Source organism: Clytia hemisphaerica, unplaced genomic scaffold, assembly GCF_902728285.1.
Source record: "Clytia hemisphaerica strain Z4C2 unplaced genomic scaffold, Clytia hemisphaerica genome assembly, whole genome shotgun sequence".
Lineage (NCBI taxonomy): Eukaryota > Metazoa > Cnidaria > Hydrozoa > Leptothecata > Clytiidae > Clytia > Clytia hemisphaerica.
The window spans coordinates 62,987-88,104 of record NW_027103577.1 but is presented as its reverse complement, the minus strand read 5'-3'; the positions used below and the strand labels follow the sequence as shown (position 1 = coordinate 88,104).

At 37.4% G+C, this 25,118-nt stretch overlaps 2 protein-coding genes across 2 annotated transcripts; both read left to right on the top strand.

The window, feature by feature from the left end:
- Positions 1-740: 740 nt before the first annotated feature.
- Positions 741-13,690, top strand: LOC136801214 (uncharacterized). The gene is made up of 6 exons (XM_067057848.1): positions 741-1,019; positions 7,006-7,079; positions 7,275-7,492; positions 9,501-9,987; positions 10,324-10,525; positions 10,845-13,690. Exons 2-6 carry the CDS (start codon positions 7,035-7,037, stop codon positions 13,439-13,441), a joined length of 3,549 nt encoding a protein of 1,182 aa, XP_066913949.1. The 5' UTR covers positions 741-1,019; positions 7,006-7,034; the 3' UTR covers positions 13,442-13,690.
- Positions 13,691-19,968: 6,278 nt separating this feature from the next.
- Positions 19,969-24,338, top strand: LOC136801213 (uncharacterized). The gene is made up of 3 exons (XM_067057847.1): positions 19,969-20,447; positions 20,806-21,031; positions 21,565-24,338. Exons 1-3 carry the CDS (start codon positions 20,028-20,030, stop codon positions 24,291-24,293), a joined length of 3,375 nt encoding a protein of 1,124 aa, XP_066913948.1. The 5' UTR covers positions 19,969-20,027; the 3' UTR covers positions 24,294-24,338.
- Positions 24,339-25,118: the final 780 nt, after the last annotated feature.

Sequence of the window (25,118 nt, the reverse complement as noted above, 5' to 3'; positions counted from 1 at the left end):
ATTCCTAAAACCACTATTTTTTAACAAATATGATGTTAAAATTGTATTTTTCAAGTTAAAGGTTTTGTTTTTACATAAGTGTTCCCGTTTCATATCAGACACATAATTCATATCAGGGCAGTGTCTGCTTATTGTTATACCATGCTGATATAAGCAAAAAATGTTTTTCTTTTCATTATTCTGACTAATCTTGCTCCACATCCGTGTCTATTCAATAAGAAAAAGCTTGTGAATTAAAATTAACGTTTAAGCAAACGATATCACTCTTATTTAAAAACAAAACCTTTAATGAAGTAAAACAAATTTGATAATGAAATTAATTTTTTGAGAGGGATGATGATTTCAGTAGAGTAGCTTTGGGGGGGGGGTTGAGTTTACGTTATTCTCAGTTTTACTGCCCTAATGAGCATGAAAATTGTCTTGATCTTCACCACCTTACCTTTCCAACAGATAATTCTAACACTTTATTATTTCATTTTAGAACTTTCAATAAAATACAGATGAAATAATACTTTTAGATTTGGGCTGTCTTGGCAACATGTTGCTCTTGAAACCATTGATATTGTGGAAAACTTTAGGTGTACAAACCTTCGCGAGCAGAAACGCTTGCGATTTTCGCAAATTTTAGCCTTTTTCGCCAAAGTAAATATCTTGAACATTTTTAACAGAGCAATTCGCGAAAGTTTATTCTTGCAAAACAATTTCAAAAAAATTGGAAATGTATAAGACCTCCAAATCGTTATAAATATCAAATTTTCGGCATATTTTTATCCAACGATTCGCGAAAGTTTATGCTTGCGAAAGTTTGTACGCCCAAAGTAGTTGTTAATGTTGAGAACAATAACCTAGATGAAGTTGCCAATATCTTGAAAACCGCTAATTTGGGAGAAACTGCTGAAAGATTTTGTCATAATTGAAAACGAAAATGCTGCTACGAGTGTCAATAATGCAGAACTAATTGTTATATTAATGGAAACGTAATTGTTGATGAAGACATTGTAGTAGTTGGAAACATTGAGGTGGGTGTACAAATTTGCTCAAGTGAAAATAGTGATTTTACTTGCTTTTGCTCGGTTTGATAATTACTGACGTAATCGTGTAATATATAAAAAAACAGTAGAATGAGGAATGGAACAAGTCTTTCCGTCCGCGTAAAGATTCCTCATCTGCTTGGCATCCCCAACTTTTTGCCTACAAACTTAAACACTGCACTAGAAAATGTGTCTTCTTCATTTGTCTTCTTCACGTTAAAAGATATTACCAAAAAAATGTAGCTTTCCTTGCTCACTATTTATCTCAAGAAATGGCATTAAGAGATAATCCAGGTCATGTTTGCAATCCCATCTCTTTTGACTGTCAGGAAGAAGCAACGGACTACATCGACTCTTTGGCTTTTTATCTCTTTGTAGGAATAAAAGTGTTTCTGTAAAAGACTACAAAGATTCTTCTTCACTTCAAAAAGCAACTTTTGAAATCGGCAGAACGACAAGCATCCCTGGCCTCAGTGAAAGATCACGATCGAAATTTGTTACACTCCTCACCACAATCAGTTCTCAAGCAATTAATCAACGATTTGACAGGGCTCCGCCCCCCACTTATTGGGGGGGGGTGTAAATCTAAAATCGGCCTAAAAATGGGTGGGAGCTGTCTCATTTTTTAAACTCAGGGGGGGGCCTAAAAAAGTGGGGGGGGGGGGCTTAAGGGCTGCACTAAAGTTTTGGGGGCTAATTACAATAATTAAGAAATTGTAAAAATATTTTTTGTTTGGTTTTAATGTTCTGTTTTTAATAATAATAATAATAATATTGTTTTACAAATTCGCAGGCCACCGTGCGGACACATGGGCCTCTATGAATCGCTCATACATTTTGGGTTAATTATTTACATTGTTAATATAGACAGGTATGCAACAATAGTGACACTTTCAATCATATTCAAACTTTTTAGCTTTCCAGGCCACACTAAGGGTCTCTTTAAATTCTTCCACTGAGGATGAGTTGACTACTTTAGAAGGCAAACTATTCCACTGCTTAATGCCCCGATAGTATAGGGAGTTACTCTGCGGACCGCGAACACCATCGTTCCCAAAGATTACTACTAATTCAGAGTCGTGCGTTCTCATAGGTCTCCCTCGCTGGTTACATTTCTTAGGGATGCAAGATTTGTCATAGTAGTTTAGATGTTTAAAGATCTCAACCATGTCACTTACCTCGCGTCTGTATTTTAGAGTAGTTATTCCGATTCTTTGCATTCGATTTTCATAGCTTAGCTGTCCACATGTCTCAACTGTTTTAGATGCGCGTCGCTGAACACCTTCTATCAATCTCGCGTGTTTTTTCAGTTTTGGTGACCAGATAACCTGGGCGTATTCTAAGTGTGGTCTGACAAATGTTACGTACAGTTTTCGAAACAGTTCTGGAGTGAGGTACGTGAAGGTCCGCCTGATAAGACCAGCCATTGAATTAGCTTTTTTCACCTGATTTGATATGTGTTGGTCAAAGGAGAGATTCTTATCGATGATAACACCAAGATCTTTTTCGAATGATACACGTTCAAGAATTTTATCCCCTAGTGTGTATTCGTGTACATGTTTGATATTATTTGGCTTTCCTAGGGTTAGCACATGACATTTGTTAGGATGAAAAGTTAATAGCCATGTTTCGGACCACTTTTGTAGTTGGTTAATATCGTTTTGTATTACTAGTGCATCCTCAACTGATTCCACTTTATTGACGAGTTTGGTGTCGTCAGCAAAAAGGAATAGTTTTGACTTAACGGATTCTGGTAGATCGTTGATATAGAGAACGAAAAGGGTAGGCCCTAGGACACTTCCTTGAGGTACTCCACTGAGCACTGCTTTTTGCACCGATTCAACTCCGTTTACTTTGACAATCTGGGATCGATCCTTCAGGAAGTCTTTGATCCATTCAAGCAACTTGTTTTTTATTCCATATGCTTCTAGTTTGATTAGGAGACGTTGATGAGGAACTGAGTCGAATGCTTTTGCAAAGTCAAAGTATATTGCGTCTACGGCTTTACCGTTTCCAATATCTTCGGTGCAAGCATCTAGGTAGTTTAGTAATTGTGTTACAGTTGACCGGCGGTTGATGAAGCCATGTTGTTTGCTAGATAGTAATTTCTCTTGATCAAGATATGTCATAATATGGGTTTTGAGAATCTTTTCCATTTTCGGCATTCGGCATAAAAAACTATAGATGTTAAACTGATTGGACGATAATTTTCTGCTATGTTTTTGTTTCCCTTTTTTATAGACAGGTGATACGTTGCAAGCTTCCAGTCCTTTGGAAGACAACTCTCATTGAAAGATTTTGTCATTATCAGGAAAATCGGTTCTGCGATGTATTCGGCAAGCTCCTTGAGCATCCTTGGGTGAAGCTCATCTGGGCCGAGGGATTTATTTGGATTTAACTTTTTTAGTTCTTTCCTTATAGTTTCAGTGAGTATGTTGATCTCAACTTCTTTATCCGTCCTAGAATCAAATTCAGGGAGCTCCTCGAGTGGCTCACGCGTAAAAACACTACAGAATTGGTTCTGGAGGATGTCAGCTTTACTTTTATCGTCATACTTAATGGAGTTTTCATCATTTGGATTCTCAAGCAGAGGGTGGATTCCAGATCTTGCCTTAAGGTTACTACGTATGTATTTCCAGAATCTTTTTGGGTTTGTTTTGGACTGTTCGCTGATCTTTTTCTCGAATTCTCTTTTGGATCGAGTCAGGGCTCTTTTGGCGATATTACGGCTTGTTACATACTCTCTTCTATATCTTTCAGTGTCTTCATCATGTAGAGAGTTGATCCATTTTCTATGTGCTTTTCGTTTCTCATTAATTAGGTAACAAGTGTTTGAATTTAATGGGCATTTTTGCCTTTTTTGATCTTACTTGACAAGTCTTTGTTGTTATTGTTGGAAGTTGGCACATAAAGGTTTCGGAGCTCGATCATTTGCTTTAGGAACAGGTCCCAGCTCTCATTTACATTTAATTCTACTGACCGCTGGATGAAGTTGGTGGACCAGTTTATTTGGCTCAGATGGGTTCCGCATTAGGTGGTAGTTAGCTTTGTTATATTGATATCTATTTAGTTCATCCTTGAGAGTGAAGTAGCCATAGAATTTAAAAAAGAGGACACTATGATCACTGAGATGGAGTGGGGCAAGATATTTTATCTCAGAGACTTGGTTTTCTTCCCCTGTAAGGATGAGATCGAGTGTCGATGGCCTATCGGTTCCACGTCGGCGTGTTGGTTCGAGGACATGTTGGTATAAGAAAGAGTCTCTTAGAGCATCGAGAAATCTTTCCTCGTTGCTATCTTCTTCGCATGGGGAAGACCAATGTTTCCAGTCGATCTTTCCGTAGTTAAAGTCTCCTACAAGACATAGGTGAGTGTATTTTGGGTTTAGGCAGAGATCTTTTATGAGCTTGTTAATGTTCTTGTTTCATCGTAGTCGTTTGTTTCGGTTTTGGTCGGGCTTCTATAAAAGCAGCCAAATAACATTGTGTCTTTGTTCTGCATTGCTATTTCTATCAGGCAGACCTCTTCAAATCGAATTTTTGTTTCTATTTGTAGGATAAGGTGTTCAATGGAGTTGTGAACTAGTATTATAATTCCTCTTCTTTTTTTCATTCCAATATTTGTTTTATATGGTGTGGAGTAATTTTCGAAAGAGTAGTCTTGATCTTTTCTCTCGGAGACTCGTTTGGTGTTTACCTCAGTGATGGCAATTATATGTGGTTGTTCTGCGATTACAGTTTTTAACAGCTCATTTTCTTTTTACTTGTCATTTGGTCAGCGTTTGTGTAAATTATCTTAAGTTCTCTAATTGTTGGGGTTGTTTCTGTAGGTTTGTTCATGTTTTGGTTTGATGGGTTTTCATTTGAGCTATCGTCGTTATCATTTTTGTTTGGCCTTATTGGCTGGTTGGGTTGTTGTCTGTTACGTTGGTTTGGCTGTTGTTTAGTGTCGTTTTTTTGTAAACCTTCTTTAGATCGAATCCGTTTTTTGAGGATCCTCGGACTCTCCAAATGAACTCATTCGTGGTGAGATTACGATTTCGGTCTTTAGCCTGCTGGGACAGTTCTTTATAGCACTCGCGGTCGGATCTACAGAGGTCTTCCGTGATGCTCATGCCCTTATACTTTTCGTTTCCCTTTAGTGACGGGAGATTTCCCATTAGCTTATCTTTATCTTCCTCACTATTGAGGCATATCAATAGTGGACGGTTGGGCTTCTTCCCTATTCTAAAAACTTTCTTTATCTTAGAGGTGACATGAAGATCTTTTACTAATGTTCACTCCATTCACAGTCCCTAGTATGATTGGGTGTGTCACTATTATCACATACCTGCTCTTGCTCTTTCATTCCATGCACAATGATGTTTGTACATCTTCTTCTCTTCTCCATCTCGTGGGCTATCTCTTCGTCTCTTGCTTGTTTTATCGCAATCTTGATTCCGTTTGTATCACTCGTCTGCTGAGAAAGACCAGATTTGGTGACTTCTGAATAGGACTTCAAAGCTTGCTGGCATTCATCTTTTATCGTTGATAGGATACTGTATTTGAATTCATCAAGTTTTCTTTCAAATTTCTTTTCCGCAAACTCAAGTGTATGCAGGCCAGGATCAGCTTTAAGATCATTTTTCAAAAGTTGGAGATCGGCGTCTTTGTCCTCGAGCTGTTTTTTTAGGTGATCTTCGAACTCTCTACTGCTCTTTATTATTCCGTCACATGCATCGATTTCTCTCCGAAGTCTTTTCATTTCGTTTTGTGTTTGAAGGGATGGTTGGGCTTTTTCTTTCTTAGGGACAAGTTCGAGCAGTTTAGTCGGGACTTCAACGCAATTGATACAAATAAATTTTTGTTGTCTATTTTCTTCAATTGTTTGTATTGCAAACGCAGGAAGCAGGCAACATCGATAGTGAACAGATCTTTTGCAGCTCGAACAGATCAGCGAGTCCTTATCATTATCAGCGACGCAGCGATTTTCGGTACAAATAATGATCTCATCCTTTGGTGCGACTTTTTTGGAAGCAGCTTTTCGTTTGGGTAGTACGGATGGTGGTGCCGATGCCATTTGGATGAGTTTTGGTCAAATAGATGGATTGTAGAAGTTGATTTTTGTTTGAAAAACAGCTTTTTGGTTATTTTTTGTCGAGTTTTCCACTGGAAATTTTCATTTTCATGTGGAGCTGCAAATATTAAATATTCTACCGTTTTATTTTTATCTGCGTGCGAGAGGGGGTGGTACACACACCACAAAAAGAAGACATTCCATTCAACTGGGACCTAAACCTTACTGAAAAGTGGGGGGACCTAAAACTTAGGGGGGACCTAAATTTGTTGGGGGGACCTAGAACCCCATTCGGAGCCATGTTTCAAAATTGACTTAAGAAGTACAAAAACTTTTAACATCCTTTGTGCCTACAAGAATCGACCATTTGAGACATGTTTTTAATGGTGGGCACACAAGGTTAATTTGGAATCAACCCAACGCTATCATAAAAAGGGCCCTACAAAGACATCACATTGTTCAGAGTTTCCTCAGACGTCAACAGGAAAACTTCATCTATAAGAATTTCAAAGCTCTCAAAGACGCTTGGGAGTGGGTCGCTCGTTTCAGTGGAAACAAAATCTCCAACGATTACAGCTTTCACGCAGGAATGCTAAGGTTACTCTTTGCAAAGAAAAGGAAATTTACGAAGGATCATGCTTTAAAGTTTTACTTTTTACGTTACAAAGTTTGTATCATACACAGTGTATTATGATATTATTGTTGTTCCTATATGAAAAAAGAAAAGTTTTTATTCTATTTGATCATTGTATCATGCATCATTACCTTATACCTCATATAAGTATCTCACTTTTATGAAAAATGATAATACCTTTACCTTCAATTTTAGCGTCCATTAATTTCAGGGCATTTCTTAACCTTGCTTGCTGAATTGCTAATTTAAAGATGTACCTATTTTTTTGTAACTTTCATTTTTCAGGTAACAAAAATAACTAATAAAAAGAAAGAATGAGTGACAGCTCGGATGATGACAATTCACAACCTTCTGCCGAGGTAAAATTCTATTCAATCGTCTTGACTAATTTAAGGGGTGTAGAGCACGAATGAAAAATGGTGTGTCTGTATCATTGCCATCAGAGGGATAATTTAATCATTAGTTTTGGTCCCATGGCTCTTTAAATAAATGGCTTGGCTAGTTGTTATGGGACATGCTATCTATTAATCGATAGCGATTCTTTCGTTTTTCAGATGGGGGAGTTGGCAAAAATGTTATTGTCCATGAAAGACAAACCTGGCACATTTGCAACAGATGGTGTTTTAGTATCTCCTCTCCCTGGCTTAATCATTGATGGAATTGGTCCAATCTGTCTACCCATTTGCAGTGATCAAGCCAAAAAGATAATCAACGTTGCAAGACCAGCACCGTTTGGTTTAGGAGAAAAAACACTTGTAGATGAAACGATCAGGTATTGAATCATTTTTGACACAGGCTGATCAGGCTGATTTAGACTTTCGCATTTAAAAAAAATTCAGTATTTCTTCGGAAAGACTACTTTCAGTTCAGGACGGAGATTCCTTCTTCTTTTTTCACATTTAACATTGAATTACAAACTGGACGTAAAGGTTGCAAAGAAATATCGACGAGCATTTCCTTGAGGTTAGGCTTCACACCTCTATTAATCTTCATAACCTTACCACTGGAATGATCGACCAAGGCATGATCACTAGCTTGCCAGGTCTTAATTGCATCTGAAACAATGTCCAGTGAACTTGAAATGTCTGTTCCTTGATGTTTGGTTTTATGGTGAAATCTAAACATAATGGAGATTCAGCAAACTTTTATGAGTCTTAGTCAGGGTCAACGAATAAGCTCCTTAAAATATTCATCACCTCACTTATTGGACCTACCTTGGAGGTCCTATAAATTAACCGATGTCCGTCCGTTCGTTCGTCCGTGCGTCTGTTACCAGCTTTTCTCGAGATTGGCTGATTAGTTTTTTCTGATTTTTGGCACAATGATGCAAAATGGTAATGCCCAAAATGGGACGGAGCCCGATTTTCGAAAAAAAGTCAATTCCGGCCGAAAATGCCGGAAATATGCCGGAAAAACCATTTTTTTGGCCTTTTCTCGAGATTTCATCATTAGTTTTTTTCAGATTTTTTTCACAAAGATACGTATTAGCAATGCCCAAAACATGGCCGAGTCCAATTTTTGAGAAAAATTCTTTTCCGGCCGAAAATGCCGGAAATCGCCGTTTTTGCAAATTTTCATCGGACTTTTTGCTTATATTTCGTTGTTTTTTCACACAAAAACATTATTAATAGCAATGTCCACGATCAAGCATGGTTCAATTGTCAATAAGACTGATGTTTGAAGCCGGAACTTTTTAAAAATCGCCGGAACAGCCGATTTTCGCCGGAAAAACGGTATTTATTGAATTTCTTGAGCTGTACTTTATATTTTTTCATGAAATTTTGCTCGCTGAGGCAAAATGTTGATACCTAAATTGTGACGGAACCCGATTTTCGAAAAAAATTCATTTCCGGCCGAAAATGCCGGAAATGCCGGAAATATGCCGGAAAAACTATTTTTTTGGCATTTTCTCGAGATTTTATCATTAGTTTTTTCTGATTTTTTGCTCAAAGATGTGTATTACCAATGCTCAAAACATGATCGAGTCCGATTTTTGAGAAAAAAATTTTTCCCGGCCGAAAATGCCTAAAATATGCCGGAAATGGCGGTTTTTCTGGGTATTCATTGGACTTTTTCCTTATAATTGGTTGTTTTTTCATTCAAAAACATTATTAATAGCAATGCACACCATCAAGCATGTTTCAATTTTTAATAAAATTGATTTTTGAAGCCGGAACTATTTAAAAATCGCCGGAACAACCTAATTTCGCCGGAAAGACAGTATTTCTTGAATTTCTCGAGCTGTACTTTATATATTTTTATGAAATTTTGCACAATGATGCAATATGACAATACCTAAAATGTGACGGAGCCCGATTTTCGAAAAACATTTTTTTCCGGCCGAAAATGCCGGAAAAACCGGTTTTTTGACATTTTCATCTTTTGTTTTTTCTGATTTTTTGCAGAAAGATGCGTATTCGCAATGCTCAAAACATGGCCGAGTTCGATTTTTGAGAGATTTTTGCAGATTTTTATTGGATTGTTTCCTTATATTTCTATGTTTTTCACACAAAAACATTAGTGATAACAATGCTCAACATCAAGCATGATTCAATTATCAATAAAACTGATTTTTGCGACCAGAACTTTCTATTTATTTTTTCCCTACAACCCTTCCCTCTCCCCCCATCATCAATCAATGATGAATTTCTTGCGTTATGCATTTTCGCTAAACGCTATGTTTTCTGACTGATTTTTTTTCATTTTTCTCCTCGCATTGCTATCTAACTTTCATCATCAGGTAGGTCCAATCAGCATCTAGCTTGTTTTTTTTCAAATAGGAAAAGCTGGGAAATTGAACCTGCTCGAATTACTTTGGAAAATCCGAATTTTCATTTGAAGTTGAAAACTTTGGTTTCCAAAGTGAAAGAAGATCTTGGTTGTGACAGCAATCACGTTAAATCTGAACTTTACAAACTTCTCTTATATGAAGAGGGAGGCCATTTCAAACCTCACAGAGATTCTGAGAAAGAAGATGGTATGTTTGCAACCTTGATCGTTCAACTACCTTCCGTTTTCACTGGAAATGATTTGATTGTGAACCACGATGGAAAAACAAAAACTGTGAAATTCGACCGTAAAGAATCTCGTTATGAAATGGTGTATGCAGCCCATTATGCTGACTGCCAACATGAGGTTACTCCTTTGACGTCTGGATATCGTTTGGCACTTGTTTACAATCTGACATGGACAACACCATCAAACCCCCCTCCTAATGTGGAAAAAAGTGGAAACGCTTTGACCAAATTAAGTTCCCTTCTTAAACAGGTAACGATTCTTTATTCAACCTTTCCGATAGTTCTTAGAGTTTGGTAGGAACGGTCTTCATCATCAAGCCATTCTAAACTACAAAAGGAGACGAGTTACTTTTCTAAGCACGTTCGTAATTACATTGCCTTTTCTTTTGAGGGTTGCTTTGTGATATGCACTTTACATGGGCGCAGCTATTTGAGTGATTTTATACCATTGACTTAAATTCATAATCACGCCTCGTTTAAAATATTGTCAAATTTTCTATGCTATCAGGGGTATCTCTAGAAGACCGACTTTTACTACATCAACGTTTTAAGTGTGCAATAAACCATATTTTTTCTTCCTTCAAAGGCTGCTAAAACTTGTGACGAAGTCTTCGGTTGGCCTCTTGAACACAAATACAGTGAACTCTCTCTTACGAACGGAATGGCTGCACTCAAAGGAAAAGACCGCCATGTCGTTTTGGCTCTCAACCTGGCAAACAAAGAACTTTCTCCTGCTGATCAATTCCATTTCTACATTGCAAAGTTGGGGCGTGAAACTTCTGAGGGCGGTAAGAATTGTCGTCCTTAGCTTTGCGTTCCTCGGAGACTGAATCCTTTGCCTTTCTGAGCTTTTTAGATGAATATTTCATATTTTTATGCAAACTTTGCTTGGGAGATGGAATGTTAGGGCAGACATGAATTTGAAAAAGATCAACCGACTAGTTAACCCTTTCTTGGGCTCCACAAGGGGTTGCGCTGGTTCCTATTAGTCTTAGCGTGTACCTCAACAAAAACCGGGATATTTCATTCCGTTTCTTAGTGAGTTCCATCTGCAATATTAAGAATTTAGAACCATTCATAAATCTTGACTTCTGTTTCTTTCCACAGATGATTATTATGAAGATGAGGAACTCGAAGAAGATGAAACATCCATCGAAAACGCGTTCGATTTCATCGGGCGCCAAACGAGTCTAAAAAACATCTCTTTCGACGTCAAAACACAGCTCATAGGTTTGGAAGAGAAATTCCGTGGGGACGTTGAAAGGTTTTGGGGAGATTATGACCGAGAAGAAATGGGTGAACCAACTGGGAACGAAGGCGCTCCTTGTAGTCGGTGGTATTCAAATTACGTTGTCCTGATGATGCCAGAGCAACGGATGTTTGAATTGTTGTGCAAAGCCGGTTTCAAAGAAGCTCTATGTCAACTAACAGATGAATGCAAAAAATCCTTGCCTGGGTTTAAAGGACATTTTGAAACGTTTTTAAAGACATTCGGAGCGTCTTCTTACATTGATACAAAGGAATATAGTAAAGGAAAGACAGATCAAAGAGAATTCTGTTCTGATGGATCAGGAGAGAAAGTGAGTAGCATTGACCGTGTTCTGAAAATGTTGACCGAATTGGCTGATCCTAAACTGACAATATTGTTAATATCAAATGTTTTGGGTTCGAAACAACCGTATCATAAAGATGGTCAAGTGTTCGGACTTTTCCCTAGTCTTTCATTGAAATTATTTGCTAGTCTATTGATATCTGTCCCTTGGAAAGAAATCGAGGAAACTGTTTATGACGTCATTAGTCACTGTTCAACCGCTCAACTTACACAATGGCTTGACCTGTATACACATTGTGGAATATTGGAAATTGCCAACCAAGTCATCAAAAGAAGCCTAGCGGTGTTTCCTCAACTGCAAAACAAGAACGAGCATATGTTTAAGATTTTACAATCACTCGCCGATAATGATCGTCTGCATTCGATGTGGTGGGACAATGTATCAACCTTTCCACCTCTTGTTACAAATATTCAATGTTTGGCTTACCAATGCTCAAAATTCTCCACAGGGACTTCCATGTGTCAATTATTGTTTTCCTGTGTTGTCGAACGTGTGAAGGTCACCAGTAAAGTGGAGCGTGGAAATTACGGGTATGTTCTCTATGAAGCGATCAAACCCATCCTTGACGACTCTTCCTACAAGGATAAGTTGAAAGAGTTGTGCCAAGGCCTCATTGTTAATGGTAATCAGCATATCATTGCTCAACTTTTAATCAGACAACCCGATATTCGACTTCATAAAGAGACTTTCAATCTATTACTAACTACATACATGGGCTGGTTTTCGTTAGCTCAGTTCGAGAAATGTCACTTACAAGAAATTATAGACATTGCCAGAGTGCTATCACATCCTGACAGCCTCTCCAAGGAAGAACCAAAACATTTCATTGCTGCCTGTCAAAGAATTAACGACCCCGACCTCCTATCTTGTGTCATATATGAGGTGTATTCTGACAAAAACACATCAACAGTATTCATTCATGATTTAAAAGCTCTACTCCAATCATTACTCGCGTTGTTGACCATTAAGCCCTTCATCAAAACCTCGACCATGTCTTCCGTTTTAATCATGATGTTCGCAAAAGGGAAGGATTACGAGGATATCCTACAGCAGTTTGTGTCAAATCAATTTGTCGTCAATTCAGTTGATACTCTTGGTGGAGTATTGCGGACCCTGTGCCCAAAGGGAAACAAAGAAAAACACGAGCGCTTGAAAATTAACAAAAGCTTTCAGGACATATTGAGAAATTATGCGCTACATTGTGCTATCGTGAAGCCTGATTCACAATGTTTCTCGCATACCCTTGTTTTTCTCTTTTTGAACGAGAGTTGGTCACTTTCTTCAGAGCTACTTCCAATGCTGTTAAACACCGATTTCATAAATAAAGATTTCATATGTTGTTTTAAATCCGCCGTCAAGATCAAGCCAAGGAATACAGAGAATTATTTGAAGTTATTGAACGTATCCATAGACTCTTTAGCGAACCTTTTAGAGACGGGGAGAATTTTGCCTCCCAAGTATTATAATCTGATTCTGGAATTCACTAAAATTTTGTTGTCAAGTGAGTTTGATAAGCTGTCCGACAAATTAGCGTCCCTTGTTGAATTGAAGCACCACGATGTGAAAAGCATGCACGCATCACCACCCTCGATCCTCAAACAACTGATCAATGACTTAAAGTCAACTTTCGGTAAAACAAATATGTTCAGATTGCTTTTATCAGCCAGAGCAGAGAATTTGCGACAGATTCAAACAGGTGGACCACCGAAACTAACATGGAATCAACCCGATGCTGTCTTGGAAGGACACCCAGCTGTTCAAAAGTTTCTGAGAGGTAACCAAGAGAAGTTTGTTTATCAGAATTTCAACGCCATTAAGGAAGCACGAAGATGGGTCGAACTATACAGCGGGAATAATCCTTCTAAAGGATATAGTTTCCGAGGTGAAACAAGTGGCAGTGCGAAAAATTCGAAAGCGCACCTTCGTAAAGGTCGAGAGAAGTATGACGCTCAGTTGAGTGAATATAATTCCTTGATGTCAGAATTGAATGGATTAACCAAGCAATTACAAGCTCTCTCTAACAAGAGAATTCAAACTACAGACTCTGATAATTCGATTCCGAAGAAAATACAAGTGATTAGTATCGATTGAACTCGTTCGTTTTAAACTGGTTGTGTTTGGGTCGGTTACGTGGAGATCTATTACTTTTAGCATTTCTTTTCGACATTTTAGTTTTCTTCTTCTAGTCTTAGTTCATTTTACATGAATGAAAGCATTTCTAAAGGTTTACTTATTAGTTTAGGCCATATTTGCATTTTATAGATCGGTATATCACCAACCTTCGAGCCTTTTTCATTTGAGTCTTGTGGCACTCATTTTCTGTTGCGTTTGTTCTTGACGCCACCAGCTGATTTGAAATACATTTGCTTTTAACTTTCTCCTTAAAAGCAGCGTGTGCTTTGTGTCTTTGACCTTTTCTTGGTTAAGTACACCCCTGTCTCACAGCCCCGGTGGAACTGTTTGTCAAATATTCCTATTGAAATCCTCATGGGGATGGAAATTCTATTTTTCCAAGTGGTAATGGTTTTGGAGTGCAATTTTTAAGCATGGAATTTCGAGTGCGGAAAAAATCAAAGTCAATTTCCCACCGGGGACGAAATAGTTGCTTAAGATGCCAGAGGGGCTGGGGTCCCAGCGAGTCTGTCACACAGGGGTGTTTAAGTTTTTCAATTTCATTTTTCATTTATATCCTTTGTTTTGAAAAAAGAAAACTGTACTTCAATTTATGTTAGAACTGAAATGTTTTAATTGTATGAAAGACTTCGTTTCCCTTTGAAAAAAGAACGCGTAAAACGCAGCGCCTTGATTGTAAATTCTAATTATTTGGAAGTTTCACCAAGAAATAATGCTGTGCTGTATATCCGTGTACTGTGTCCCTCCTGCTCCTTTTCGTTTAGAAAAACAAATACAAGTATGAGCAAAAAGTAAAATAAGATTCAATTCTTTCCGTTGGTTATATGGTGGTACTATCATGGATGTTGTTGATAATGATCAAAATGACGAGGAATATCCCTTGTTGAATGAGAGCGAGGATGCCGGGGTGGCGGGGTGGCGTGAGTTTTCTCCAACTACAGGAAGGGAAGCATTTTTTAACATTTTAGCTTTGAATCAAGAAAGGATTGCTGAAAGTTGAGTGCGGAATGAAATTCTTCGAAATTCAATTTATTCTTAAAATTAATTATCGCACAATATTTTTCTAATCAGTATCAATTTTATATTCAGAGGATTAGATGCGGAATAAATGGGAACATTTTGAAGTTTTCGAAACGAAGTGGATATCATGAACCAGAACTCAATGCACGCTCGGTAGGCTTTCGATTCTATTTTAAATTCAATCGATGAAATAATGTTATTGCTGTCATTGACCAGCAAGGCACTTTGTATAAGGGCGTTTTTTCTATCGCAGAATTTTACTCCTTTTTGTTTTACTATGTATTAGCCTCAAATTGCCACAAATTCATATGTCAGAATATTTACAAACTAATTCCAATGTCCTGTTCGTTCTAATAAAAAACTAAAGATGATGATAATATACATTCGTCATAGACTGACTTTTCATTGGGCGGCATTTTACGAGCAACTCCTTTCCCTGGGTTGGCCATTGAGGGTGTTGGACCCATATCGCTGCCGCGTATTTTTTTTCCGTCAGCGGTCTAAACCCAACTTCAGCGGTCGAAACCCAGCTTAGCGGTCGAAGCCCAACCTAACGGCCGAAACCCATTTTACCGGTCGAAACCCATGTTGGAAATGGAAGGGGGATTTTTTAGCGACCGAAACCCAACGCAGGTGAGTAAACAAACTCACAGTTGAATGATTCTTTTGTTTTGATAGCCCACGAGCGAAAGAAGTCAATCTCAAGCTTTTTCGTCGGGATTTATCTATAGGAATATTCTGACAATTAGGCTAGGTGATAATTAGATTGATAATTACTTTTAAATAATATATATTATCCAAGTTTTCAAGTAAAAAAATCAAACTCAAACTCATGGTATCAACCCAAAACTTCTCTCAAGTTTAATGTTCCATACGCGAAAGTTTTTCCAAGCAAATAAAAGAGAAAATTCTTGGGTTTCGACCGCTAGGATATCTTGTTTCGTTCGTGGGCTATCAAAACAAAAGAATCATTCAACTGTGAGTTTGTTTACTCACTTGCGTTGGGTTTCGGCCGCTAAAAAATCCCCCTTCCATTTCCAACATGGGTTTCGACCGGTAAAATGGGTTTCGGCCGTTAGGTTGGGCTTCGACCGCTAAGCTGGGTTTCGACCGCTGAAGTTGGGTTTAGACCGCTGACGGAAAAAAAATACGCGTCGGCGAACAAGGCGCGTGGCTTAATTATTATTTTATTTTTATTTATTTTTTTATTTATTCTTTATTTAAAGTTGGGTAAAAACCTGCTAGAAAATACAAAAGTAAATTCTAATTAAGTCCAACTGTCGTAAAAATATTATATAAAAGCTATTAAAATAAAATCCTAAGAAAAATCCTAAGAAAAAGAAAACGAAAAACTATTTACAATTTTTGCATGTGCATTTGGAAAGTATATCGCTTTCGTTTAGAGCTTTAAGAAAAGTGTTAAGATCATCGTTTGATTTAACGGAAGATGGTAGTTTATTCCAAGAAGATACAGCTCTAAAGTCAAACGTATTGACTCCAAAAGCACTGTTATATTTTTTATATGATGGCATGATTAGAGTATGACCGGAACGAAGTGTATAACGAGATTGCAAGGTTGTGAATATACCATGCATAATACGCGGCCCAAGGCCATGCGTAGATTTAAAAACTTCAGTTATGAGGAGTTTAAGATTTCGTGCATGAATATCTACAGAGTTGCAATCAGTTAATAAGGTATCATAGTTCGAGATTGATTTATTTTTCAGAGCACAAAGTGCTCTGTGATGGCATTTCTCAATCAGGCTATTTCCCCCCTTTCCACAGAACATCCAAACAAGTGGGCAATAATTAAAGGGTGAAAGAATATAAGAGTTAACGAGAAGTTTTGCTTTGTCTTCCGATAAGAAAATTTCTTACCCTTCTTAATGCCCGGAGTTTTTGGTTTTGATTTTTTACCATAACTCGGTGATATGAGGAATGAATGACAGTCTGCTGTCAATTTTTATGCCCAAAAGCTTAACAACATCAACACTTTTGATGTTATTTTTTTCTATCGGAAGAGAAAGATTTGTGTTGAAGGTGCCGGGATATATAAGTTGAAATTTTGAGGGGTTTGCAACCATTGAGTTATGCTTAAACCAATCAAGAACTATGCGTAGTTGACGCAAAAGTTTTAGATTGACATCGTCTATGCTGGGGCCAGACGATGATAAAGTATTATCATCTGCAAAATTTGATATCTCTTTTATAATATAAAATAAGTCATTAATAAAAATATTAAACAACAAAGGACCTAGAATAGAGCCTTGAGGTATCCCAAGTAAGATATCAAGCCATGAGCTTAGATGTGACCCTACACGAACTCTATGCTTTCGATTGCTGAGATAACTGTGCATTAGTCTAACAGCACTCTCACTGAGTCCGTAAGCAGAGAGTTTTGCAAGAAGTAGATTATGAGGCAAGCAATCAAAGGCTTTCGACAAGTCAATCAAGACCGCTCCCACTTTTAAATTGTTTGCTATAGCACTTTGCCATTGTCTGATCATATTTAAAATGGCATGTTGAGTGCTATGGCCTTTTCTGAAACCACAAAGAAGTTTAGAAAATTGAGGCTCGAAATGAACGTTGAGTTGATTTACAATCAAGCGTTCAAATATTTTTGATACAACTGGGAGTAAACTTATCGGTCTATAATTGGCTTTATCCGTCAAACAGCCTTTTTTAAAACTAGAAATAATGTCAGCAAGCTTAAGTCGATCAGGAAAAGTTCCAGATTCCACGCAATTGTTAAAGCACGTGGTCAAAAATGGTACACAGGTATTTGCAGCAATCTTAAGCATACGAGTCGGTATTGTCCCGCTTACAGACTTAGAATTGTTTAAGCTCAAAATGACCTTGAGAACTTCAGTCTCTTCAACCTTGGTGAAATCAAAAATTTGGTCTGAATTTCGGTTTCGATTTATTTCTTTAATACTTGGATGATTTTGAAAAGTTAACTCAGAAGTATCATCCGAATTCAGGGATGTAGATTGATTTGACCAAGATGGAATTTCAAGAGTTTCAGTGATCCTATTAAAATAAGTGTTAAAAATATTGGCAACATGTTCATCTGATGTATGTAAAACATCATTTTCTAGCAGTTGGATCTTTCCTTCAGCTTTGCAGTTTTTATCTGAAAATTTAGTTTTTTATGGCATCCCAAAAAATGTTTGGAATTTTGATTGTTTTTGCTGAAGAAAAGTTTCGTTTTCTTTGCTTTTTTGTTTAATTGAAACAACCAAATTTCTCTGGCGATTGTAGATAGCTTTATCCTCAGGCTGTTTAGATTTTATAGCCACCGCTTTGAGATGGGACCTTATCATGATAGCCTTCCTGAGGTCTTTTGTGACATGAGGTTTGTTTATTTGCCCTGAGAAATTTGGTTTTCAGTGGAGCATGCCTGTTTACAATATTATTAAAGACATTTTCAAACTGATCGTAATTTTCAAAAATGTTACTGGAAAGCAATGTTCTAGTTCATATAAAAAAAATTTTTTTATTAAAATTTTTATAATCTCTATATTTGATTAATTTTCGGAGATAATTTCGTGTACTTGGTCTTAAGCACTGCATAAATTAGCCGATGGAAATCACTAAGCCCCGTTTCTACCGTGCCTGAATTTTTCGAAAGATTTTTAGAATTTGTTAGGATTAGATCTATACACGTTCCTTTTTCAGATTTAAAACAGGTTTTTGTTTTGATGACATTCGACATGTCATTCAGTTCAAGGAAACGTGCCATTTTAGGATCGGTAGGTTCGAGGTTAAAATCTCCAATGACTATGATGTTATTATAGTCTACTTCATAGAAGTGTATAGCGTTAGACAAAGTATCAAAAAATAAATCAATATTAATTCTATCGGGTCTGTAAATATTAAATACTAGCAGTTTATCCTTCCTAAGCCTAAGTTCTACTGGGAGAATATGTAAAGCAGGGTCTAAATTGAATTTAGTCAAGTGACGTGTAGGAATGTCACTTTTCACATAAGTCAGAAGTCCCCCCACTGTTCGATGTACAGTCTAGACGAAAAGGGGGGAAATGATAGCCCTGCATTTTAAAATCAGCGCAAGGAAAAGATTCATCGAGTTTCGATTCTGCTATAGTAATAATATCAAATGTTTTGTCAATGAACGTTCGAAGATCAGAGATTTTGTTTCTAATAGAATTAATGTTCAAATATGAAATTATAATATTACTCGGATTTCTAGTTTTCAAATTTTGTACAGATTTTCAAACCATTTACATCAAAACCATGAACAGGAGGTTCAAAAATTTCCAACACTAGCATTTCCATTCCGGTCAACCTCTAATTCTCAACAATATTCAGCCACAAAGGTTTTCAAATTTTGTGCAAACTGCGAAATTCCAGTTCCATTCAAATGAAGTTTCTTTTTCGACAGCATTTTACGGGAGATGTTTCATGGCCAATTAAGTATAAATTATATTTCTCAGCAAAGCTTTCTAAAATATCATTCACATTTTTTTTAACTTTTTTTGACATCCCCGGTTTATCGTCACGATTTACAACTTTGGAAATTATGAGCTCAGTCTCTGGACTTAGCTCATTGATCAATCTTCGAATCTTTTCCAAATTTGCTTCTGTATCGCATCCAGAAGTAATATCATTTGTTCCCACGTGTAAAATAAGATAATTTGGTTGCTTTTTTATCAAAACGGGCCGAAGGTAGCTAATCATATCTTGCGAGTCTGCACCAGGAAAGTTTCTCACGATGGACTTGGTTTTTTTGTTGGAGATACCATTTCCTTCTATGTTGTTTAAGAGACTATCACTACAAATAATAACTTGCTTACGTGTCGAGTTTTTAGTATTTTCCTCCTGATGTAGAGCGTTTTCTGATCTTAAATTCTCTGAGATGTGCGACTTTTGTGACGATTGTGTGAATAAGTCCATTTTTGGTTTTCTTAATAAGATGCCACCAACAATACTGTTTTCATTTTGAATGTTTTGATTTTCAACATGATGTGTCATTTTGTGAGTCGATTCAGAAATAATCTCCCCTTTATTGCATAAATTACATAAACCAATCCTTTACATGCGATCGCGTTGACCGCAACAAGAGTAGAAACTTTTCAACTTTTTTCGCTAGGGCGTGCGGCTTCCCTATTGTTCTTTTTTAATTAGCCAATCAGAAGATACAATTAACTTTCTTGCACCGTGTGCAAAAGAATTTCAACAAAAGAGAAAAGAAAAAAATGTGCAGCATATCTCCCCTTTATTTTGGATCAGTGGAATGAGAAAAGCGACCGAGCCGTGCGCCTTATTCGCCGAACACAAAATGTTGAGTGGGTATGTGCTGTTTGTGTAAGCCTAAGTCTTGGGTCATAATACTGTAAAAACAGATCTTCCTTTGGAAATTTTCCACTGGTTCAAGAAATGAACACTGCTCTTTTCGTAGCCTTCGGAATCTTCAAACTCTGATCATCAAACTTTTCTTCTTAGTAATACTTGGGTTGTCGAACCAGACAAATTGACTTTCCAAAACCCCCTCTTCACTGAAGCAATGGACGCGTTATTTTTGAAAGTGTTGGAAGAATTAAACTTTGAAGATCATCGCATGGACAAAGAGTTCAAAGGTCTTGTTTTGTACGTAGAAGGAAGCTATTATAAACAGTCGACCAAAGACGATAAACTTTGCGCAACATTGATCGTCCAATTACCATCCGTATTCACCGGCGGAGACTTGGTAATCTACCGTGGTGGAAAATCCGAAACCATTCAGTTCGACCGTAAAGAATCTCGTTATGAAATGGTGTATGCAGCCCATTATGCTGACTGCCAACATGAAGTTACTCCTTTAACGTCTGGATATCGTTTGGCTCTTGTTTATAAATTGATTCAGTTGCCTCCCTCTGACGAAGAAATTCAAAGGTTGAAAATTAAGGAGAAAACCATAAACCAATTCAAGTCAATTCTCACTCAAGTAAGAGAAAAACTTTCCTAAGAAATATAATGCAGCCAACTTTCTGTAATTTGATTTGACTCCCTTTTTAATTCGCTTAATTGGCATTTTTCAATCACCGGAAAATACCCAATCTTTAGAGGCTGCCTTTTTTATAGTTTCTTTCCCTCCTCATCTTGAACCCTAACAGATCACCACCGCACCACTTCGAACTTTTGTCATTGTATTTTTGAACTGACTGCATCATATTTGAATGGCCTTCCTCTTTTCAATAAAGATTAGCTATGGTCCTTCTTTTCTCCTACCTGTCCAATTGCAAGTTGGAGGCAGCAGACATAACTAATAGCATATAATCCTTAATACTTTCTTCTATTCATAGGATGGGGCTAGAGACAAAGTCGTCGGATGGTCGTTAAGAGGACTTTACGACCAATCTCTTCTTTACGAAGGTTTCTTTTTTAACGAAGAGGATGACGAGATTTTACAAGCCTTACAAGAAATTAACAAAGGGCTTCATAAAGAACAACAGTTCTCGTTCTACGTTTTCAAAATTGAGAATAATCCTCAAGAACCCAACAAACGGAATCCTTATGACCCTCCATTCGGTAAGGACGATTCCAGTTATTTTATACCTGGAAGGATTATATTTTCGCGGAATGGCTTAGAGATATGGCATGATTACTTTTTAATAAAAATAGCAATAATAATAACAAATATTATACGAGGCATGCTTCGAAAAATTCATAACAGCTTTTAGACAGCTGAGGAATTGTTTCAACGACGGGCTACAATTGATTCTTGGAAGCCGCCAATACAAACCTTTGCAGCTTCTTTTCACACACTGACTATTTCTCCATTGGATTTAGTTTAAGTTGAGAGAGTCTATCCCCTTTCTACTTGTGCTAGACCAGGGGGGGGGTCGATTGTTTATCGCTTAGATCTACTGCTACTCATTCGCCAGTTGGTGAATCAATCGGGATCGAATCAATCGGCGTAGTGTTATAAAACAACATTAGACCGAATTCTCTGCTGGCCGAACGCCCAGTCAAATGATTCAACTTCAAGAATAATGCATAATGAGTGAATCGATGCTTTTCTCGAACTTCTACTAGTCACCACAATTTCCGTCATTTTCTAGAACGTTATCGTTGGTTCGACTACGATGGAGAGAAATGCGACTTGAGTGAAACAACATTTGATGTGGAGCACGATTTAGTCGATTTTCAAAGTCGATTCAATAGAGATGCCAAAGAATTCTGGGAAGAAGATGTTGATATTCTCCTCGCTGTGCCAAAGAAGCTGGAATTGAAAGTGTTATGTAAAAGTCAAGAAACATTAAGCCATGACAAAAAGAAGTTCAAAAGAGGACGAGACCTTTTACTTGAAATGTTTGATAGCTCTGTTAACTCGGTAGCGTTCAAAGATGATCTGATGATATTTGTGGCAAAGTTTGATTCAGTTTGCTACCACTATGAACCAAATGATGCCTATGACCTAGATGATGCCTATACTATGAGGCAGTCTAAAGAAGAAGTTCAAGAGAATCTAAACAAGATCGTCCAAATGTTGACCCATGTTGCAAATATTGATTTGACTCGACTCTTCATCCAAAAGATTGTCAGTAGTGTTATGCCTGATGCAAAACCACTTGCCGAGTTGTTGGAAACGGTTCCTTGGGAGGTTATTAACAATGTGGTGATTAAGCTTATCAGCAACTCTCAAGAATGCGACTACGAGAAATGGTTGTTGGTGGCTGAGTATAGTAGAATAAACGATATAGCAAACAAAGTGATCGAGTTGAGTTTAAAGACAGTTGAAAAGAAAACAGCCGACGAAACGAGATGGATTTCTTTCGCTACCTTATGGGCGAAAATCTTCACACTGCTTTTCGAAAATGAAGAATTAAGTAACTGCTGGTGGGAAAAGGTATCATCTACCTCACATTTCATTGAAAACATATCATTCCTCTCCCAAGTGTGCTCAGAATTGCCTTACTCATTGATTTACGGTGAACATAAGGAACCCACTATTTGTGGCGGTAAACCCTTACGCCAAGGGTACTCTACAACGGAAATTTCTAAAGCCTTCCCAAACGCAAGTTTCAATCTGCCGACAACCAAAAACCAGGAAAAGCTCTTGTTCCTTTTGAAATGTATCGTTCTTAATCTTCGAACCGCTACTTCTCGTACTTATCTCCCTGACACAGAATCACTCTTTTACAAAGCATTAAAGCCTAGTCTCGAACATCCAAAAGCCAAACATGTCCTGGAAGATATACTAAAGATAGTCGTAAAAGAAGGTCAAACTGGAGTTATCGGTGAAATACTTGTCCACTGTGCCGACGAAAAAGAAAAGCTCGTTTGCCCGATTGTTACCAATGGATTTCTTGTCCATTCTAGTAATAATGGAGAAAAACATTACCCCTTTGAGATTGGAAACCTTAATTTATTTATTGATTTATTTCTAACTTGGATGCGTGACACAGGTTTGGAGGAAACACATTTTACAAAAATTGCAAGTGCTGCGAAACTTTTGTTCGACAATGAAAAATTAGATTTTTCCACCGTAAGATCCGAAAGATTCTTGTGTCTTTTACACAAGATTCGATCTCCCAACTTGTTATGTCGTATCATCAGTGTTTTAGCCTCCACCTTCAAAATAAAGGAGAATCCGTGCCTCCTTAACTGTCTTCTCGAGTCTTTCATCGATTTGTCGACTTCTACCGTTGAAATCAAAGAGTTACCTTCAATCGTTGTCTTTTTGATGAGAAATTCAGAATCATGTCATAGACATTTGACCAAATTCGTCAGCTCAGAGCACGTGACAGGTTCTTTAAACACGTTAGAGAAGATTGTGATAGGTTTAAAGGATGAGGTGCAGGATGACTTCAAAGGTTGGCAAAGTAGTGAAAGTTTAAAGCAAATTTTGATAGCTTACACGCGTCTCTTGCAAAACAAAAATGGAAGCAATCCTAACTTGAAAGCTTATAAATTTGTGGTGGAATTTTTATTCAATGTGGAGAATTTCCCATTATCCAACGACATACTTTGTCAACTTTTTAATATCGAATCTGTGAAGGAAAACGTTTTCGACTATCTTGATTTCATTTGCAGTTTACGACCAACTTGCCAAACGGATACTTATAAACAGTTCTTACACAGTGGCGTTGACTTATGTTCAAAATCTTTTGGTAAAGTGGAAGGTATTACGAAGAGTGTTTCGTCAAAATGCAGATTCGTAAAGCATCTCTTGAGTGACGAAAGCTATTTCGATATCGCGTTACGCTTTTCACGTCTGACCGAACTTCAAACTAACGACTTTGCAAACATTTATAGCCCTTATTGCACTGTACTCGCCAAATTGATCAAAGACTTGAAGCTGCAGTACGTCAATACCGAATTTTACGCAAATCTGATACAAGCTCGAGTGAAGAGTCTACAAATGTTGAAAAACGAGGGACCACCAGAATTTAGTTGGAAACAACCGTACGCAGACTTTGATGAAGAAATTAACGCCTTTCTTCACAGTGGTGACGAGTTTTATGTCTTCGAAAAGAAAGTCATAACGCGCCAAGAAGGAAAAGATTGGGTCGAGTGGATGAAAGGAAGTCACGTGGATGTGAAATTAGGTTACAATTTCATTGCGTGGGATAACGAATCAACAGCGTATGGTGTTTGTAGTGTAAAGCTTCAAAAAGGTGTTCTTATCCACGAAGAAAGAGCCAGAAAATATAACATCTTTATGGAGGAGCTTGAAGAGTTGCTTGCCAAGCTAAAAACCACTGACGTTTATTGCCAACTTGGGATGAAAAGACATTTGAGTGATCAGGAAGATTCTAGTCCTACAAAGAAAAAGGTTATGTCCTGAATGTGAAAGCTTTTGTGTTTATAAAATTTGTAAATAAATTTTCATACTTATTCTATAAGGTATGGTTTATAGACCAAGCTTTTACGTCTTTCTCTTTCTAAAGAAGGTCTCGGGTAATGTGGAAAATTTAGGTTCGATTGTCGAAAATTTAGATGGATAACTTTTTCACGAGATCGCTATTTTTTCACTAAGCTTCACTAGCGAGACATAGAAAAGACCTTTTCTTAAATTACGCGTCATGGTCAACCTCTGCCTCTTCTAAGAAATTCTGTTGGTGCAAGTTTTCACATTAGCATTTCCAAAACGAGACGCGCGTTGTTCGTGACCTATTTTTTCGATCCTTATTGGGACTGAGATATAAGTTTTCTGATTACTCCAACCCTTACAGGAACTTCAAGGTTCTAAAAAGGCACACTTAAGGGTGGCACATATTTGTACCTTTCACTCTCCCCCCTGGCCGTGGGCCTTTATACTGGACCTTTATACGTGCCCTTCCGTTTCGTGTTTTGTGTTTTTAACTAAAAACATTTTGCAGAAATTTGTATTTTTGTAGAAACTTTCATTTTTTTCTAAGACTATTGGATTGACGTGAATTTGATACTTCTAAAATTTTCAGCCATACATAACACCACAAAAACTACTCAGTCAGATCGTTTTCAAATTTACACTGTAATTGTAATTTAGTATTCTCTTTTGAATTTCAATGGCTGTGTGTTTGAAAGTTTCATTGTCAAGTTTGAAAATCCAAATTAGGGACGACCAGACCACCAATTATATCATCATGAAAGATAATGAAGTCCAAAATACGATCATTTTTACCGCATA

Coding starts and splice junctions, on each gene's coding strand:
- LOC136801214 (XM_067057848.1), top strand. CDS start 7,035: ATGAGTGACAGCTCGGATGATGACAATTCACAACCTTCTGCCGAG. Junction 7,080..7,274: donor ATTCACAACCTTCTGCCGAG/GTAAAATTCTAT, acceptor TTCGTTTTTCAG/ATGGGGGAGTTGGCAAAAAT. Junction 7,493..9,500: donor CTTGTAGATGAAACGATCAG/GTATTGAATCAT, acceptor TTTTTCAAATAG/GAAAAGCTGGGAAATTGAAC.
- LOC136801213 (XM_067057847.1), top strand. CDS start 20,028: ATGGACGCGTTATTTTTGAAAGTGTTGGAAGAATTAAACTTTGAAGAT. Junction 20,448..20,805: donor TCAAGTCAATTCTCACTCAA/GTAAGAGAAAAA, acceptor TTCTATTCATAG/GATGGGGCTAGAGACAAAGT. Junction 21,032..21,564: donor TCCTTATGACCCTCCATTCG/GTAAGGACGATT, acceptor GTCATTTTCTAG/AACGTTATCGTTGGTTCGAC.